Source organism: Falco punctatus (genome assembly GCF_963210335.1).
Source record: "Falco punctatus genome assembly, chromosome: 3".
Lineage (NCBI taxonomy): Eukaryota > Metazoa > Chordata > Aves > Falconiformes > Falconidae > Falco > Falco punctatus.
In genome coordinates, this window is record NC_137582.1 from 60,562,228 (window position 1) to 60,575,021 (window position 12,794).

Genomic DNA, 12,794 nt, shown 5'->3' on the forward strand with positions numbered 1-12,794 from the left:
TCTTTCAAAATTTGACTCGCCTTTCTGGTGAGAATATACAATTGCAGTTAATGAGATTGCTTACCTCTCTGAAGAGATCAAGAGGTTTGACTTCATTTTCTGTCATCATTGTGCAGCTTTCCAATGGTGTTACTGAATGGTCACAACAACCAAAGAATCTGCAATGCGTTCCTGGGACTAAATCCTCTTTATGTAAACCACCTTAAACCAATTCAAAATTATTGTCATAGCAAGTATTTTATAACACTTGAGGGCTACAACCTGTAATTAGACTTTCCATAAGAAGTGTGGTCACCAGAAGAAGCAGTCTGACAGTTTTTAGGAATAATCTTTATGTAAGGCCTTGTACTCAAGACATTTAGAACATTCCCTACTTCCTATGAAAGTTTATTACCTTGGCTGCGTTCTGTACCTAGACAGTTTCATTAGCTGCAGCAGCCCTGACCTCAACTAATCTCTGCATCCGTATCCAAAAGGGATACCACCCTGTTCTTTCCATCCAGTGATTCAGGAGACATAATCAAAGGAAAGTAGTCTCCTATATATTCATTTATAGGATAAGTGAAAATTGCCAGGATTATTTAAGTATTTAGATAAATAGCTCCATCTTAACAAGGGCTGGCAACTGTATGCCCTAGAAGATCAACCAAAAAAAACCATGGATGAAAGCCAGCAGGAGTAATCTCACTCCTCACCCAGCAGATCCCATGTTCCTCAGTTCTGCTTCTGTTTCGCAAATTCCTGGTAGTCTGTTTATAGGTATCCAGAAAGCGCTTACATTCACTGATCCAACTGAACTTGAGATGTGTGGACAAGCAATTAAAGCTGAATTTGCATTTAGCTTTACTTAAAAGCCTTTCAAGACTCTTTAGCTGAACACCCTGTAAAATGTTGTGATTGACTCCCACCTGATGAATGTATCTGTGCATACAATAGTAGTTCACATGATCTTTGTATACCAGAGAATAAACTGAACTTAATTTGTTGCATTGGGCTTTCCCATGGGTTTTACAAATGATTAAATGATTATATACCCATGCTAGCATTGGTCTATGTATCACTTCCTGAAAACCACTGTGATATTAAGAGCATAATAGTATCTGTGTACACTTTATCCACCTGTCTGAACAAATCAAAAAAAGGAGAGCAAAAAATTAACACAGTAGAGTATTTGCATACACTATTTACAGTATTATCAAGTAAACTTACTACTGATCAAAGCTTCTGTCAAAAACACCTGTTGTTGTTGTGATATCTTTATTCAAGCATCATTATTCAGTCTGATCTTGTGATTTAAGTAGTATATTTGTCATCACCTATCAAAATGCTCTCTCTGATGACATTTCTTTAAAAATTATTGATCTAATTCAGTAAGCTATTTGATTCATTAGACCCACCTCGTTTTCCCTAGGTCCTAGTTCCAGTGCAACAAACACAAGATGAGAGCCTCTAAACCAAGTCAATCACATATGCTGTATCACTCAGCTTAAATAGCCACATACCACTTTGCTGTCTCTAACCAGCTTTGTTTCTCTTTGCAGCTGTATCTTCACCATCTTCATTTACAATGAAAACTAACACATTGAGCACAACAGTGCCTAATTCTTACTACCCAGGTAACTGATTTTTTCCATGGTTTCCACCCTATATAGAACTTTTCATAATAAATTCATATATAATTATGTTATTATACTCCTTGCCATAGAAATTTAACACATATATAAGCAGCATACTGGTTGCGTACAGTAGCTTTCTGAAAGAAAACTCAGAAACATTTATCAATCATTTACTGTTCTCTCTCTTTTTACCTTTTCTGCATTGACCTGCTTATGATGTATGACAGATCCATTTGTGCCAACTGCAATTTTAGGTGAGAACATTTCCCTTTATCAAAGTTCATTGCTGAGTAATTTAGAAAATCATAGCTCTTGGGGTACAGACAATAATATGCAAAAAGCTGGAGTTTTATGCTAAAGGGAGGGGTGGTAGGCTTGACTACACTGAGAATGCTAAGGACACTTACCAGGCTTGATTGCTATTGTCATAGTGTAAGTCAGGGGAGAAAAGAGAGAAATAATCTTAACAAGTGGATTTGCGAGGAAATGTTTATGCATGTATTTGGAGTGACACAAAAGAATTTGATTACTGCAGCAATTTAAATAGTTCCCTCATTTTTTTCTGTGTTATCTCGGAACTGAAGATGTCACTTCTTAAAAATAAAATTTTTCCTAATTAGACTCCTCATGATACAAAAAATCAGACAAAATACAGTTTTGGCCATCCACCAGCTATCTTTTGTTCTCACAGTACCTCACAGTTTCTGACATGCTTGTCAAAGTGAAATTTCAGAGGAAAGATGGTATTTTGAACAGCAAAATGATAGCATGACACTTAGAGTATATAGTTTATTATGCATCAGGTGTCACAGAAACGAAATAAAACAGTAGAACTGTAGGTTAAAAACATACAGTTAAAGTGTAAAGCATTTCCACTGGGAATTTACGAAAACCTGCTATTGTCCAATGTCAGAAAGAAAGAGGTTTCTACACAGTGATAAAATAATAAGCATGAGGCGCTATTGCTTTTTCAATGCTTCAGTAACTCTAACCGCTTTGTGGCTTCTATTCATTTACACCTCCTTCTCATGCGAAGTTTAAAATAAACAGGGAGATTTTAAAAAAAAAAAAAAAAGTCAAAATATAACAGTGCACTGTAGCAAGAGTTCAAACCTCAGTGTTAAGCCTATCTGTTTACTCTTTTTACAATGTTTGATATTTTTACAACAAATATTTTTCATTCTCCTCCTTTTTTCTTCAAATCACAGTAAAACATATAAGACCCTTAACCGATTCCTGCCCTTAATCTGTAAATTAGACAGACTTAAGTAAAATTAGAGTGAAGCATATAAGAAGTAGAAGCTTAGGAAGGTGATCTTGAAAATTTTTATCTTGAAAGAATATTTAGCACAGTGCATTTCAGTGTGATAACTTGGAGAAGGAACCTGTACGTTTTTATACATTATGTAAATCTGGAAGAAGGTAATGTAGTGACTGTAACAATGTAATAATCTGCATGCAAATGAAATTTGCAGAGCCTTTTAACTGCCTGAGATGTTAGATTTTTTTTGTGTGTGCTTTAGCATTCATTCAACACTTCATCCAGTAGATATTCTTTCTGACCTTGTGGGTGGGCAAGGAGAAAAGTACTATTATCAGGAGAAAAACTTTGAGATTTCCTATCCAGATTATTAAGTTTTGTTAATGGTTTTTCTTATTTTTTTCTGTGCTCCTTTGCTATATAATAATGATGGTAAAATTATTTGTTAGCTTTTTTTTCCCACAAGAAATAATCTCTAAGCAAGTAATTCAGATATCAGACAAACACACACAGGGGGAAAAAAAATTATTTGCTTTTACTAAGTCTGTAGAATCTTGAATTAGTTAGTTATGTATTTTATGGTCTACTACAGCAACCTGTGCTTTCTCATCTCAGAAAATTTTCCAGTTATTTTACTGTGGAAAATTAATATTTTTTTAACCTTAAATGTTAAAAATTTAGTACCCTTTTATGAGTGGTATTCCATTTAGACCTCATCTCTCTCACAAAATGTGCTTATGAATGACTGTTTAGGAATAGTATTTTATGTGAGGTAAAACAAATCAGATATGTTTGAGTCAGTAGAGGAATATAGCTGTTAACAAAATATGCTGGGTTTTAATTTCAACTAATACCTGCTCTTGCTGTCTTCCAATGTTGACAGAAGTTGTGTTATACTGCAGGATCAAGCCTGCAGTTAGAAATAAATGAACTTTTCAGTGTGGCCCCTTGGGAAAGAGTACAGGTCTGTTGAATGGCTGAATTTAGTTTTCAAAATCTGCTAGAAAGGCCACAATACACTTACCATTTATATATTTATCTACAGCATGGACTATTCATGCAAGTTAGGAACTTCTTAGCTAATTGAAAAAAAAAAAGTGTCTGGTAATTAGTGGGGAACTCCTTAAATTAGACAAAAGAGAACAGTCTGATGATTTAGTTTCAGATATGAGAAACTTTCCTTAACGTTTAAGGGAAACCTTTCATGTTCAGCCTAATAACGTAAGTGAAAGCCTGCGATTAGAAAAAAACATTTTGCATAACAGTGGCTACATTTATAGTTGCTGAGCCTGAGTGTAGGTCATGTTTATCTAGTGTCAGCAATGTGCATATTTCTGAAATTGGAGAATAAAAGGAGTCTCAGCCAATTAAAAATATTGGGCTGGGTTTCCAGATACCTTCCGTACTGTAAGTTCATATAACTAGTAAATAAATATATTATTTAATAAGTGTTGCACACCTCTGTGGGAGTAAGTGGACGGTAGAACATCTGCAGCTGTAACAGTATTTAAGCGGGACAAGCTTCCCATTGCATACGAGCACTGCATCTGGAGCGGCTCACCCTTCGAAAAATAGTGGACTGTTATGGCTGAAAAGCTCATGCTACAGGGCTCAAAGGCAAAGTAAAAAACTGTAAGTGGCTCCTATATGTACCATATAAACCAGGGATTGAAAGTGCTTTGTTTAAAACAACATAAAAGTTCACTCCCAAAGAGAGAAAAATAGTGTTAATGCAGCTATAAGAGAGAAAGAAATTGAGAGAGGAAAATTGGTTTAAAACAAAGGAGCTTACAGAAAAAGAGATTCATAAGGATTAAACTGCTGCTTTCATAGCACAAGACCCTGCTATCTGATAACTTTGCCTTCATCTTAGTTACTAACAGTCTGTGTTACAAGGAATTCTGTAGTTTGGGGGGGGGGAAGAAAAAAAAAAAAAAGCCAAGTTATCTAACGTGTTTCTAAAACTGAAATAAGCCACTCAAAAAATCATGATCAACTTCCTACACTTTTTTTGTCTTTTGTGTCTTAGCCACCTTGTAGTTTTCAGGTGCCATTTCAGCAGCAACATACTGTACCTACACTTGTATACCACGCTTCATGCCATGCATCCCAAGGTGCTTTGCAGTACAATTTTATCACACATTAGACAAAAGTTGTCAAATTTTATGACTAAAAGATGAATCCCTTTCCTCTGCATTAGATCAGGTTAGCAAACTGACAGGGAAAGTAGTGAAATGCCCATACTCATACCCATAAATTCTTCTCCGTTATTTTTGGTTTAGGTTTAAATGTACAGTTCATATTGACTGTGTGCTTCCTGAGGACCAGATTTCATGTGGTTTAGTATCAGTGTGAATTGAGAGAACCTCAATTTGGTTCATTGAGCTTTGTGGCTTTAACATCAATTTTCAGTGGTATAACTAAGACCATAATCTCACCTTTAATGAGGTGCGATAGTATTTTTGGTGTGTACGTGAGAATCTGGGACCTTTACATCCAGAGTATTTGTGGAACTTTCTACTGTAATATATCTAACTAATGAATGCAGAAATATTATTTTAATGCTTCCCTTTCATACAACATATTTTGCAAAGTAGTAATTTTTTAATAAACATAGTATTTTTATAAACCCCTTGCTATGTTTAGTGTGCAGCCAGTGAGGAGTAGTTCAAGTAAGTCAAAGCACCACATTCACAATTTCAGTTAAAAATCAAAAACTCTTTGAGATATGTAAAGTTATTATTCAGGTAAAGAGAAAAAATACTTATGATGATACGTGGACCATAGAATTTGGGTTGGATTTTTCTCTTGTCAAGTCTGAACAAATTTTTTAAATTCCATCTAAACAGGAAGTCATGTTGCTTCCTTAGGTAGAGTGCACTTTCGCATCTGTCTATTTACTGCTACGTATAAGTTTTGATCTCAGTTGCATCACTGTGAATTGACTCACATTAAGATACCTTGTTTTAAGTACATTTAATTTATACTGTGAAACTGAGATCAGAATCTGACTCGTTTAGGGAATCACTCTGTAAAGACTAAATTACAAACAGAAAATTACCTGTAATTATTAATGTAGTACTGTTGCTTATGCCCTGTTTCCTTTTTCTCCTCCTCTTTTTTTTTCTCCTGATATGTATCTTCTTAAAAGTGCCAATCAATGGTAAGTTGCCCATTTGCCCCCTGGAAGAGATGTGGAGGGTTGGGAGAGTATGTGTCTCATAAAAGTTTTAACCAGCCCACTGGGTTCTCCTGTTCGTTGGCTTGCATGTCAGTTGACATATAACATTCCATGCCTAATGTGATGGCTCATGATAAACTGTGGTCCTAAAGCATGTTCAGCAGCCAGTCAAGACATTTTTCCTGAACAGATGATCCTTTGCATTTGTCCTCTTGTAGTGTGTCTCCAAATGCTGTATCAGATCTACATTTCCATTGCAGTCCTAGCTTGATGAAACCATAAGCCATTTTGTGCATCTTTTTATTTTGCTCACTCCAAACATTTGCTCTAAATTTGCAGTGTAAAATGCAACACTTCAGTAATGTTAAGAAGAATACAAGTCCAGTTTCATTCAATGGGACTTGCTGAAGTTTCAGAATGAAAATTCTATGCAGTTTAGAACCAAATGCCCAATTTAAAACCTGTCTGTAATCAGCTAGTGATGTTTAAAACAATATTAGAGTTCGGACTGCTCTGCAATGCTTCCATTGTAGAACCATGGACTTTGCCTCATTCCAATCAGTCTTGCAATTTCCCTGTGTAAACTGCTCCATGGATTTACTGTTCTTCTGGTGTAGCCTTCACAAACAGAAGCAATACTGATGATGTCAGATTTCTGCCATTCCTCGAGAAATCTGTTAGTTTACATTTCTATTAACAAGTGAAAATGAGCCGGTACATTACGCGCTACTCTTTTTCTAGATGAAACCCATACGATGGTCAGTGACACAAGCAGCCTGGTCCAATCCCATACCTACAAGAAGCGAGATCCAGTGGATGTGCCCTACCAGACCGGACAGCTTCATCCAGCCATACGTGTAGCTGACTTGCTACAGCACATTACCCAGATGAAGTGTGCAGAAGGCTATGGATTCAAAGAGGAGTATGAAGTAAGTGTCAGGTCTAATGATCTGATTATTATCTCTTCTGCAGTGTCGGCTTTATCTGTCTGCTACCTGTACCACAGAACAGGAGAAATAATTACTCAACCAAGCAAGCCAGATGCTCTGTGAGGGAAGATATTGAATGGAAAGGATCAACATTGCAGTGAGCAAATTTTCTGATGAGGAGTGAGACATAAAAACCTTTCTTGGAAATCTCTGCCTAATTCTAATTGCATAAAGATGTATATTCAAAAAAACAGACCCACTAACATTCTCCCAAAATTTGCCAAATTTTTCTTTTACTATTGAAGAATGTATTTTTTCCAAAGTTCTACATCACAGATCATCTAATCACAGTTGCCCTGTAACAAGATACTAACTTAGAAATCAAGTTCTACAAGCAGTATTTCTTGGAATAATAGTATTCATCATGGAGAGGAAGTACACAAATCTTCAGTAGGGGTTAAAATTTATTCTGTGGAGCCTGACCATTTCCCACTAGCTGGAGGCTATCTCTAATCCTTATTATTTTTCATATGAACTTATAGTCTCTCTTTTTTCCTTTTGTTTTGATTCAACTCCTGTTTCTTCATTTCTTGCTTCCTCCCTGTTATCATCTTAGTTTCAAATGTCATGACCATAATGACATTTGGTAAATACTATAGGAACACAGCACATTGCACTGCAGATCCTGTCTTCCTTGTGAGATGAGTCAGTCTAAGTGAAACAAACTAAAACTAAGCAGAACTTGCTCTCATGTCCAAAATTAAGGGTGGTATTATGCCTGACTTCAAAAGCTGAGTCTTGCCGAAGAGTCTCAGGAGCGTACCGCTCTTCATCCACATAATATATTTGAAGGAACAGAGACTTAGCAACCTGGGTTCCTTGTCTAATATGAGGAAGGATTTGAGACCTTTTAAAATCCCCTTAAGTCCAATGTTGTAATCATTAGGATGTAAAAATGAATGTCCTTTGTCCTCTTTTCTCTGCCATTTAGCTCATATCTTAAGGAGTTTATTCTTGTGAATGGTTCTCACATACAGGAACACTCCAGTATGGGTTGATAAGATGTGTACAGTGAGTAGTTTCCCACAAGATTACAATTCAGTGGATTTGAATCCAAATAAAAAGTAGCGTAAATATATTACTCCACAGAGCAAAAAACCGTAAGATTGATGCACAGGGTTGGACTATAAATTGTCAAATTTGTCATAGGAGTGTATGAGAATTCATGAGTTAATTTTGATTGATCAGGTAGGAAGATGCGCTGCATAAGAACTTGAGGAGTCTGGTCTGTAGGCAGACTGGAAGCTCTCAGCTCTGAAATACTGTTAACTTTTAATACGTTCTATGGACTATGATCCAAGATGATGTAATTAATTTTTTTTTAAAAAAAAGTTCACTGTTGTGTGGTCTATGAAGCAAATAATGACCACCAGCAGCTCATCCTCCCTGACCATTTCCAGAAGCTGGTTACACCTGACAGAGCCTCTGCATCTGCCTCTGTATGTGGTAGTGTCCGCTTGTCCAGTTGAGGAACCTGTCCAAATTCAGCTGCATCTCCAACCCAGTACACAGTCCTAAATTTCCTTTCCTTGGAAACTAGAATGTGAGAAATCAGAGGAACAGGTGTAAATGGGTCTTACTGTGATGTGTCTCTGACATAACCAGTGAGCAACAGAATGATACAGATTCACTTTTAACTGTCTTCTCAAAGTAGAAACCAGAAAAAAACTGATTTTTCTCATTCTTTCATCTGACAGAAGGGAGGAGGACAACCAGCAAAAGTAATTTGCATTGCTTCCATCCTGCAGGACAAGCAACAGTTTCTTTTTTGGGCATGCACAAGTGTGCACTGCCCCAGAGACGCAATATCCAATGCTTAAGTTTTAGCAGTAGGAATTAATGTATTCACTCTTGCAGGTCTTTCAGGATGACTAATACAATTACTAGTACATGGCTGAGTTTTTACAAGTGTGCCTACTGCTTGCATTTTACAAGACATGGTGTTTTTTTTGAAGTTAGCACTTTGTCATGCCAAGTCCATGTTATAACAATTGCTTAAATATGTAATTGTTTAAACTGGTATTTGTAGTATTAGACTTCCAAAGCCCATGCTTCAGGCCACTTCCAAAGCCACTGATGATATTTTTTCCCCTAAAATGTAGAAAACAATTCATTCCCAGAAGGAGCTAATCACTTGTCAACTTTCATTTGTGTAGCTGACTTAAACAAGTTTGTTCCTGGGACTTTTTTTTTTTTTTTTTTTTTTTTTATGCCACTGTTACTTAAAAAGGATAGAATTGAAAATTCTTGTCTTTGGAAAAGATTTGCTCATCAGCCAAAACCTTTTATACCAGCATTAAGCCTAGAGGAAAGCTACAATTAATTTATAAAAAAAAAAGAAGAGTGTAAAATGGAATTTATAATGCAACCAATGACATGGCTTTTTAACTACGGCGGATCAAATGATGCTGCTGAGAAACAGTTTCCAGGAAAATCACCTAATGTTGAGCTTACCAAGCTGATGAATGGCATCCCATTACAGACAGTAGGTGTAGTCATGACTAATGCCAGTGGATGCAATACATTAGGGTGCAGTTTATTAGTAGTGTCAATGAACGGAGACTTAAAATACTGCAGCAGTGTTGGAGAGTCCTCTTTATATATGGAAATTGTTTATAATCAGAATGAGCCATAACTAGCCATATCTTTGAGGGTTTTTTCTTTGAATTGCTGCAGTATTGCTGGTTTTCCTCCATATGCAATGAAAAACTGCCCAATTTATTCTGGCCCTGCTAAGATTGCAAATCTCATTGTTTACACTGCTGTCAGACTGATACTGTTCTCTTTACAGGGGTGAACTAGACAGCAGAAGAATTTTTTCCTTATAAATTATCAGAAGGATAACTGCCCAAATGAAAAAGAAGAAATAGTTTGACAGGGGATTTGTTTTCAATGAAGTCTCATAGATGATTTTTGCTCTAACAAGACAGCAGGATTATATAGTCTCACCAGGGAAAGTGTTTGATTCAGGAGAAATTCACGCAGGATTCACTCTGAAAATAAATCTGTTGAACTGAACAGAAAGTAAAATAGCCCATTACCCATTAGCAACACTTCAGAGGAGTGCAAGGATACGGAGCACTTACTGTCATGCATAGTTTTAGAGTGCTTTAAAATAAAACTTAATTAGGGCCACTATTCTCAATAATTACGGCTATAGTTCACAATCTAAGCACATCTGGGTAGCTTTAGGTCCTATTGGCCTCATGCACAAGTTTTTGGAGTAACATAAATAAAGGTTGAAAAATGAAAGGCAACAGCGGGCTAGAACTTAGTCACTCAGAGCTCAACTGTGCTTTAGGATTACCTACTTGAGTACCTTTAGGTCCCGGTATACGGTGGCTTGGGGGAACACCATACTTTGCAGGCTTTGTGCCCTTTTGTTCTCCTTCTCGGAGGAGCTGGGATACCTTGGCTCTCATCACTGAAAAGCTTTGGCCAAATACCCGCAGGGAAACATCCTACAGCCTGGCCCTGTTCCTGTCATGGCATGTGCAAAGGCTCCTGTTCCCTATAGCAGGATCACATCCAGGCTCTTGGATGTAGCAGTGCAGCTTCTGACTTTGTGTCTAGCTGTGCCTGTAGAATGAGATCAAATACATGTGTGCCTTTAGCGGCACATCAGTAACAAGTTCACTGCCCGTTTTCCCATGTGCTTCTCAGCTGTGGAGATAACGTGGATGCGTTTCTGTAAGCTGTGGACTCAAATGTAGACCTTAATTTGCAGCCTAGTGGAGTGTGAATGATTGGAAGGGATTGCACAGAAATCCTTAAACTCAGGGAAATTTCCACAAAGCTAGTCTGCAGTAGATCTTTAAAATCCTTTCCATCCTCTAACAGACCCTTAAGAAAGGGGAGATTTTGGCTTGGTTCCAGCAACGTTAGACTGACAGGATAGCATTGGCCTCGTTTCACATGCACCCCGGCACTGATGGTGGGTTATTGAAGCTGCTCCCCAGTACCACAGCATGAGAGAGCCTCTACTGATCAGGAAGGAGGCTCATTGCTTATTTCCTTTCTGCATTACAGAAACAAAAGAAATAGCAATGGAGAGTGAAAGTGGTATCTACAATTCATCCCTTCTTTCTCCTTACACTTGCCACCTTTTGGTTTTAGACTTGCTTGTTTCACAGTGCTTTACACCGTGTCCTTTCACAAGGACGTATATCTGTCAAAAGGCCATAAACACAGAGATGCAAAGAAACAAGTTCATCTCCTTCCTAAACAGATGGACTAGGCTAACCGGAGGCCAGCATAGCTTGGCATAGCTAGGGCAGAAACAGAGAATTTCATCAAAATCTTATTATTTTATGTAAGTTTTCTTTTTAATTATATTTCTGGATCAGCAAAACTTGGTGCCTGTTCAGTATAAACTGGTCCTTTGCCAGATTAAGGTTAGTTGACATAAGACAGTTACAAATCGATTTCAGAGTGTCCACACAGGAGCTTGGACTGGTTTAACAGAATTGATTTAAAAACACACCTTTAATTAAACCGGTGCAACTTTGTGTAGATAAAGCCTTGCAAAATCAATTTCACATTATGTTCCATGACAGGAAGTTCTGAGCTTCCATTATCTCAAAACCAGAGGTTCCTTTGAAAAGCCAGGATTTGCAAAGGGTATTCTGCTCGGATCAGCCTCACTTACTGTCACTAACAGGACTGTGTCAATAACAGTTTAAAAAAAGGTTTCTCTGTGTAGCTTTAACTTTAAGGCCTTTCTCCCCACTGTCTCTCTCACCTTCTTTCTCCTCCCCTCCTGTCAAACATATCCTTTCTCAAGCTTTTGCAGCAGTTAACTGTTTCAGTCCAGAAATTATTTTACACCAATAGCGTTAAATCAATACTGTTCCTAATACACTGAAGTTTTATGCTGTCAAGATAAACTGTACTGATATGCCCCTTTTATGCTACACGGTCTCCACTCTGAGGAGTTGCACCAAGGTAACTGTATTAATCTCTAAATCACAGCAGTTAAATAGATGGATACCTATGAGGATACAGACTCAGAGGGCCTATCAAGGTCAGGAACATGAAATTTATTATCTAATGTACGTTAAACAATTCATTTCAGTTTAGCACTTCTTAGCACATCTTATAGGTTGATAGAAGTATTTTAAAATAGTTTATCTGGTCATGGTCACTGCTCAGTTATACCTTGGGGGATGGTGGTCAAAGGTGATCATAAAAAAATGAATAATTCAAAGAGGATTTAGAGGTGAGTGCTAAGAATAATAGGGGGCATGAAAGAAATCCTATCTTCATGGCAATATATTCTTTGAAATGGAACTTCAGAAGATATGCAGGTAGATGCACTGACAGTCAATAAAACCACAGCTTTTCACACAGTGTACTACTGGCCAATGCAATATCTGAGGTAAAAATTAATTGTAAGAAATAAACAAAATAGGAAAAAAAAAAACTCTCTAAGACCAGCAGAAATACAGATCCTTGTTTTGAGTATTGCAGGCAAGCAGGAATTTTTTGACAGAGGAAGTTTACCCCATAGGTGCCTGCTGAAGGTTTTGTTTTCTCCAGACCACTGTTAGATAAATGTTTGACCTGGGACACAAGTCCGACATAGTTTCTATTTTCTGTTGTCACACAAAGGCTTAAGGGACTAGAAATCTTGTCACTCCAACCCAGTCTTCCAGTCACAGCTTTTCTTTCTCTTTGGTTCCAGCTGGAAGACAAATTTGCTGCTACACGCTACTTCTAAGCTTTGTGCTTCTGGGGCCCCGTTCTGA

General features: G+C 37.3%; 1 protein-coding gene across 8 annotated transcripts in view; it reads left to right on the forward strand.

Annotated features, from left to right (window-relative positions):
* Nucleotides 1-12,794, forward strand: part of PTPRM (protein tyrosine phosphatase receptor type M) — a 480,832-nt gene that overhangs the window by 382,752 nt on the left and 85,286 nt on the right. For 4 of the 8 annotated variants that reach the window (XM_080378965.1, XM_080378967.1, XM_080378969.1 and 1 more), the window contains 3 exons: nt 1,542-1,616; nt 1,844-1,870; nt 6,800-6,987. In XM_080378965.1, coding sequence (XP_080235091.1) covers nt 1,542-1,616; nt 1,844-1,870; nt 6,800-6,987 — 290 coding nt within the window. The remainder of the gene's footprint in view (nt 1-1,541; nt 1,617-1,843; nt 1,871-6,799; nt 6,988-12,794) is intronic. The other 4 variants (XM_080378966.1, XM_080378968.1, XM_080378972.1 and 1 more) reach the window with 2 other exon arrangements.